The sequence below is a fragment of the Pantherophis guttatus genome, chromosome 3 (genome assembly GCF_059756535.1).
Source record: "Pantherophis guttatus breed Tessera chromosome 3, ASM5975653v1, whole genome shotgun sequence".
Lineage (NCBI taxonomy): Eukaryota > Metazoa > Chordata > Lepidosauria > Squamata > Colubridae > Pantherophis > Pantherophis guttatus.
In genome coordinates this window covers 208564328-208572114 of record NC_142065.1, presented here as the reverse complement: position 1 = coordinate 208572114, position 7787 = coordinate 208564328, and the positions used below count along the sequence as shown (strand labels likewise).

At 37.5% G+C, this 7787-nt stretch overlaps 1 protein-coding gene across 1 annotated transcript; it reads right to left on the bottom strand.

The window, feature by feature from the left end:
- Positions 1-3327: 3327 nt before the first annotated feature.
- On the bottom strand, positions 3328-4392 carry LOC148114973 (mas-related G protein-coupled receptor member A2B-like). Its single transcript, XM_087888852.1, has one exon. The coding sequence runs from the start codon at positions 4390-4392 to the stop codon at positions 3328-3330; it is 1065 nt and encodes a 354-aa protein (XP_087744978.1).
- Between the last annotated feature and the right edge of the window lie 3395 nt (positions 4393-7787).

Below are 7787 nucleotides of genomic sequence, written 5' to 3'. Positions count from 1 at the left end.
AGGGCCTTTGAGGGGATGGGGAAGGCTGTTTTCACCCTCCCCAGATGCATAGAGAGGATCTGGAGTCAGGTGAGAAAGAAAAACGGGCCTTCCCCACCCCCCCAAGCCCTCTGGAGGCAGGAAACAGCCTGTTTCCCTACTTCTGGTGGGCCCAGAAGGCCCGATAATCAGCTGGCCAATGCGTGCATGTGCGCCAGAGCTGAGCTGGCATGCCAGGCAACATGGCTCCACAAGCCTCCTGTGACATGCGTGCCATAGATTCGTCATCATGGCTCTAGGCTTTTGCTTGTTCTTTATTCCTCTGTTACAGTCTATGATAGCCTTTCCTTATAATTGCATTGCTTATGAGTTTGCTCTTTCTCTTTCTTCCTTCCTTCTTTCCTTCCTTCCTTCCTTCCTTCCTTTCTCTTTCTTTCTCTTTCTTTCTTTCTTTCTTTCTTTCTTTCTTTCTTTCTTTCTTTCTTTCTCTTTCTTTCTTTCCTTCCTTCCCTCCCTCCCTCCCTCTCTTCTATTTATTGCTACCCAAACAATTATGTTATGCATCTCAGCTTTCTTTTTCATTTTTCACTCTTTCTTTGGTTTTCTTTGAAGTCTAAATATAGGGAATGCTGCACTGTTCATTTTATTTTCAACCACTCCTAATCTTAACTCATCACGTTCTGCACAAATCTCTTCCAGCTCTTAACAGTAGTCCTAAATTTGTAGATTAAAATCTATGTCACAGCATGTACCAGTCCAGGCCCATCTGCCATCTCATCTTAGCAGCTTGCAGACATGTGGACCATTTTTATAGATGATAACAGAAAGAGACAGATAAACAATAATTATAGGGAAAAAAGAGAAGTAGGGCCTACTGCTGTGATAGCACTGGGAGGAGAAAATTGGAGAGAGTAGTAGCAGTAGCAATAGCACTTAGACTTATATACTGCTCCATAGTACTTTAGAACACTCTCTGAGTGGTTTATAATGTCAGCATATTGCCCCCAACACTCTGGGTCTCCATTTTACCAATCTCAGAAAAATGGAGGACTTGAGTCAACTTTAAGCCCCATCAGGTTCAAACTCCAGGCTGTGGGCAGAGTTAGCCTGCAATACTGTATTCTGACCACTAGGCCAACCCAGCTCAAGGCTTAATGAGCTGCTGATTAGATGCTATAATAAAAGACTCCTTGAAATGTTTTCTCTGTATTAGTTTTTTCTCTATATTTTGCTACTAAATATAAACATCACATTTTTAAAAAATATTGTAATTTAGATGAAGACCCATGGCGACCAACCTTTTCACCGATGTAGTTTCTTTTGTCCTGATAAAGGAGAAAATATAGACAAATTTGAATTCTTTCAATGCTTTGTTTTTATCCAACAAAACCTCTAGCTTTTGGACTCCTTAAAAGTGTGATCTAATACTGGAATTCATTGTTTTGTAGCCTGCCCATAACCCATTTTTATGTGAGTTTTCTTGACACTTCCAAATCCCTCCAAACTGTTTGATTTCTGTATCACTTAGAGCAGTGTTTCTCAACCTTGGAAGCTTGAAGATGGGTGGACTTCAACTCCCAGAATCCCCCAGCCAGCGCTGCTGGCTGGGGGATTCTGGGAGTTGAAGTCCACCCATCTTCAAGCTACCAAGGTTGGGAAACACTGACTTAGAGGTTTTAGAAAATAGAGTTCCATCTACATACTGACTGATGTAACCAAAGAAAGTAGATGAATTCATGGATCAGATGAGTTTATTTGATTTGTGGGTCTGATTTGTACAATCTCTAAAATTGAGATCAAAACTGTAGGACAAACATATACCTGAAATCCTTTCCAAAATCATTTTACATAAACAAGGAACAGGATGGACTCGTGCTGGAACAGACATGACAACAGCAAGGAATAGTTGGGTCAGTCTGTAAGTCAAGAGGGAAAGGAGATATCAAAGGCAATCTGAAACTGATTAGTCTACTAATCAGTTAATAATTAGGACACTTTGTTTAATTAATATCTTGATATGGTTAGTTCTGACATCTTTCTGTGACCAAGGATTTCATGTCTATGTAGCAAGTTAGGATTAATTGGTACCAAATAAGAGTGCCACTTGGTTCAAATAATGCAGGAAGACACTCAAACTGCTTTTTGAAAGAAGGGCAGACATTACAAGTTATTTAGGTTTGCCAACATAATATTAAGTAGAATAGATTTATGAATCAACTAAACAGACAAGAGGAAGCCATTTGACATTCTAAAAACCAGAGGTTGAATTCCTGAAGACTCAATCAAAGAGTCCACTAATGTTGGACAAAAGTGACACTCTTTGTCCAGGAGAAAATAAAACAATGTATTCATTGTCTTTGGATAGAAATTGTGACCCAGCCCTCCCTTACTAGGATAATGTAGACTTTCACCAGATATTTCAGGACTAACATAAATTGAGTAACATAACTCTGCAAACTCTGCAAAGAGCTACTGTAGCTAATGATATCCAAAGAAAGGCATTCAAACAATTAGATCAGTGTTTCTCAACGCTGACTATTTTAAGATGGTTAGGCTTCAACTGCTAGACTTCCTCAGCAGCTGGCTGGGGAATTCAGGCATTTGAAGTCCATCCATTTTAATGTGATCAAGGTTGAGGAACACTGAATTAGACACTAAGCAGATGGAAGCAGTATGCTCCGTCCCATAATTGGGAAGTCCAGGTTGCCCTGACAGACTGGTCCCACCAGAGAAAAACACTTAGACATGAAGCATGACCATTTGAGGATTTTAAAGTAGGATTAAATGAAAAATCAATTTATCAGAGATTAATTTTATGAGCATGGCCATGTAACAAAATATTTTTCAGCTAGATTTTTATAATAAGCTAGAACAAACATTTTACAGCTGGTTTTCACTGATTCTCCTGAGTCATGTAAATAGAAATGTTCACATTAACATGAAATTGACTCTGTGGTACAAAGTTCTATGGAGAAGGAGGTAAACTAAAGATATTACAAACCTTTGGAAACTTCAGTCCAAATAGTAGTGCTGAAGTCTCGTGCACTCTTTCAAAGAATTCAGAAGTGTGTCCAGCATCTACTAAAATCTAACAAATCCAGATATATGGCTAGTTTTATCCCAAGCATTTTTCCAGTTTTCAGATGGGAAGAGCTTCTTGACTGTTACTTTGTCTGGACTTCTTCTTTAGAATATTATTTCTATCTCCATGATGTAACATGTAGGGAAAATTTTGGTGGGCAATGGTTGTGCACACTTGTACTTACTAAACCCCAATGTTCAAACAAAGAAAAATCCATCTTCATAGCCCAACCAGTTAAAGAAAGCACATCGATCTTTCAGAAATGTTCATAACTGGGTTTCATGACGCTGTGTCTCATCTTCCTTGGTGTCTTCTTCATTTCTGAAAACCCTGCGGAGCGCAAGCTTCATGGATACTCTGGATCGATCCTCTTTATTTCTCCCAGCCAGGAAATAAAGGATTGGGTTGATGCTGCTATTTACTGCAATACAGATGTCAGATACCAATGCAAGAATAATTATAGGTTGAATCAAGGGTTGAACACTATATATAACATCTAAAAAAAAGTCAGCCATCAATACATTTTCTATTAGTAAGTTCTCAAGCAGGTCATCAACTACCCATGTTAAATTGTTCTTTAGTATATTGTAAGTAATAATAGAAAGGATGCACGGAGGCAAATGAAATACAATGAAGCACATAAGTACAAGCAAGGTTACCATCAAAACTTTTTTCCGCTTTTGCTGGCGTTGTTTAATGAAAATCTTAACAAGCAGGATCAGAGTGGAAATGATCACCACTGGGTAAGAAAACAGTGCATTGAAAATCAGCTGAAACATTAGAAGAGACTTTGAAAATGTAACTACCATTTCCAAGGCAAAGTACACAAAGGGCAGAACCCAAGTGATCACACACACAATGAGGGACAATTTGGGTGGCCGATGGCATTGATGCCAAATTGGAAAAAGCACAGATACACAACAGTCCACACCGATGCTTATGAGTAAAAGTTGGCTAGCATTGTACATCGTAAAATAAAGACCGAGAAAAACAAAATATACTGTAAAATAATTTTGACTGAGGATCTCAAATATTTGAATCAAAACCTTAAACATGAGTACTCCAGAATCAGCCACAGCCAAATTCAAGATATAAAGGGAGAAAGAATTCCTTTTCATATGGAAACCAAGAATGACATTTCCATTCCCTAAAAGTCCCAAAAAGCAGAGAGTAAAAAGGATGACATTAAAGATGATAGTCTCAGTAAAATTTGGAATAATTGGAATTAGGAAATTTTCAAAGTCAGTCCCATTTGGATTGTCGTAAACATTATATTTCACCTCTGAATCAAATAATGAGGAATTTAGATTGTCGTAGGTATTATATTCCATCTCGGAATCAAATAATGAAGTTGAGCCAAACTCTGCCATTCTGTTCAGCTCAATTTTCTTTCTTCTGTATTTCTCTTTTTCTCCTTTTGTACATAAACACCTGCCGAGAGAGGCAAAACAGGTACACAGTAAGTCCTAAATTATTCTAAATTATTTTCAGAATTTTTTTTACATCCGATGAAAACTAAGTGATTAAAAGGGGATTTTCTCTTAAGAGAAAACTGTCCAATTTTCTTGATGACAATACAGAACTCATGAAAGCAAGCTGAGAGGCAGCCAATAAATAAATGTCTAATGCATTAAATATATAGACAGATAGATAATTGCAAGAGATCGGGAAAAGATCTGGAAGGAGAAGTGGAGTTTTAGGAAAATAGATGCACGTTTGCAATTTATTCTATTCTATTTTAAATCCTTAGAAATTTGGAAAAAAATACTGTTTCGGATAATATGTTCCCAAAATTTAGTAAAAAACAATATTACTGAATTTTGATGGAAAATGAGGCATGGTTGACATAATATCTTGAAATTCTCATCCCATCACAAGCAAGCTATAAAGATACTTCTGCCTGAAGCCACGTGGATCAAACGGGAGGCTCATGAAAACAAAACAAATCCCCCAAACTTTTTAATAATAATAATAATAATAATAATAATAATAATAATAATAATAATAATAATAATAATAATAACAACAACAACAACAACCAGTCAATCGCATTTGTGACACATTTTTAAATGTTCAGTTGACTGAATTTCATGTTTAATGAATAAAAGAAATAATAATAATAAACTTTTATTCATTAAACATGAAACTCAGTCAACTGAACATTAAAAAAAATGCATCACAAATACCATCGACTGGTGCTAATGGTTGATACGGGTTGCTGCCAGCGTCCTAGGTATCAACCAAGTACCTTCTTAAGATGTACGATGTTCCGTGTAGTGCAGTTTTTTCCAGTTCCACTGGTGTTATTGCAGAAATAACTGATGTTATTGCAGGAAGCTGCAATTTCTTGATGTATTTTGTAAGATTCTTGGACATGTGCTGTGATCATAGTGGATACCACTGTTACATCCATAATTGTGTAGTTTCGATTGCCAGGTTGCAATATTTTGTGATTTTTTTTCCCAGTTCTTTTTCTTTGACTCTGGCATCTCCTGGTACAGCGATATCAATAAACTGTATGCTTTGGCCCTCAACAACTGTGATATCTGGTGTGTTATGTTCCACAAGACGATCTGTCTGTATTCAAAAGTCCCACAAGATCTTTCCTGTTTCACTTTTGACAACTTTTTCCACTTTGTGCTCCCATGACTTTTTGGATACAGGAAAGTCTTATTTTTTTACATAATGACTTCTTCTTCTTCTTCTTCTTCTTCTTCTTCTTCTTCTTCTTCTTCTTCTTCTTCTTCTTCTTCTTCTTCTTCTTCTTCTTCTTCTTCTTCTTCTTCTTCTTCTTCTTCTTCTTCTTCTTATTATTATTATTATTATTATTATTATTATTATTCAAATAAAGAGTCTGTTTCCTTGCACAAGTCTAACATACTTTAACAGTATTACAATAGATATTGTGATTACAGGGAACATAATAACAAAACCCTCTCATGTATATAGCAGTGGTGGGTTCCTCCCGGTTCGGTCTGGTTCGGCCGAGCCGGTAGCGGTGACGATATGATGTCACTGAACCGGTTCTCCCCCCCGCCCTCCCCCCCATCCCCCCACGTTATTCTTATCTTTTATTTGGTACAACCCCCAATCTATTGCTGCCTCCTGAGTCCCAGCTGATGACTAGAGGGAAAAAAACTGTTTAAACTCTTGCCGCGGGGCTTCAAAGGGCCGCCCTACAGCTGATCAGTGTTAAAAGCAAAAAATGAGTCAGGTCGTAAGTGCGAGGACCTTCCAGAAATGACTCTGACCAGCTAGCCACGCCTACCTAGTCACATGACCTCCAAGCCACACCCACAAAATAAGCCACGCCCACAGAACCGGTAGTAAAAAAATTTAAAACCCACCCCTGGTATATAGGGTTCCCCATTGATTTCAAGTTATCTACTCTAAGATTTAAATCTTGGTTCCATTCTAGGTAAACTCAGGAGTACTTTTAGTCTGTTTGCAGGATTCTTCTTTAAATGACATTTTAAAGCCTTATCTTTAAATAGTAGACACAGAGATTCATATATACCTGGAAATAAGGACTGGTGGATAATCTTCACCTTTCTCAAATACAAGGAATGGATGCCTCTACATCTGGTTCTGGAATGGCTCCCTGGCATCGAAAACGTTTGAGAAAAGCATTAGAACAGGAATAGATGTATTGAGCCGTTATAGTCAAATGATGATCTTCCCTTGATTCTTCGTTAAGCAATGAAACTCCACTGGCTTATTTGACAGTAGTTTCATCGTTTAGCATTTATCAGATAAGAAAGGGTAATTTCTTTTTGATGACTAAGATAACTATTAGAGGAAATGCAGAAGTGGGGGAGGGCAATTATTCATTATTAATTGCATGGGGAGTAATCTTACTGAAGAGGATTATTTGAATAGCCAAATGTGGTAATTTATTTATTTATTGAAACCATTTATATATCTTAAAACAGTTCTGTGGTAGTTTACAACCAATAAACAGTATAAAATAGTATAAAATCCAAAAACCATATAAGTAAATATAGAAGAATGAAAACCAAAAATATTTCAATGGCTGGTAACCTATTTGAGGGACTATTAAAAAAAATTGCATGAAAGCTCTAATATTTTTAATGAGATCCCTTGAGTGACTGGCTTATCTGACCTTACATGTAATCTCAAGGATAAAGGATCTTTACATCTGCTTAAGAATTCTCATGAATTTTTTGTACTTCTCCTAATGCACTATTGTCTTAATAATGCTTGTCTCATATTTAACAAGTATTTTTGAGCCAATTATATGAGATCAAATCAGAGGTGGGTTTCAGCAGGTTCTGACCAGTTCTGGAGAACCGGCAGTGGAAATTTTGAGTAGTTCGGAGAACCGGTAGTAAATATTCTGACTGGCCCTGCCCCCATCTATTCTCTGCCTCCCAAGTCCCAGCTGATTGGGAGGGAATGGGGATTTTGCAATAACCTTCCTCTGAATTGGGGAGGGAATGGAGATTTTACAGTATCCTTTCCCTGGAGTGGGGTGGGAATGGAGATTTTACAGTATCCTTCACCTGCCATGCCCATCAAGCCACACTCACCAAACCACACCCACCAAGCCATGCCACGCCCAACAACCACACCCAAAGAACCGGTAGTAAAAAAATTTGAAAACCACCACTGGATCAAATGCATATTACTGGGCTTACTGGAAACTGGAAAGCCAGTTTATCTGCAGATGGGCTTAAACTTGAGTATGTTCAAAATAGTTTAGTTT

Bases quoted from the DNA above. Each gene is read 5' to 3' on its own strand.
- LOC148114973 (XM_087888852.1), bottom strand. From the start codon at position 4,392: ATGGAATATAATACCTACGACAATCTAAATTCCTCATTATTTGATTCA.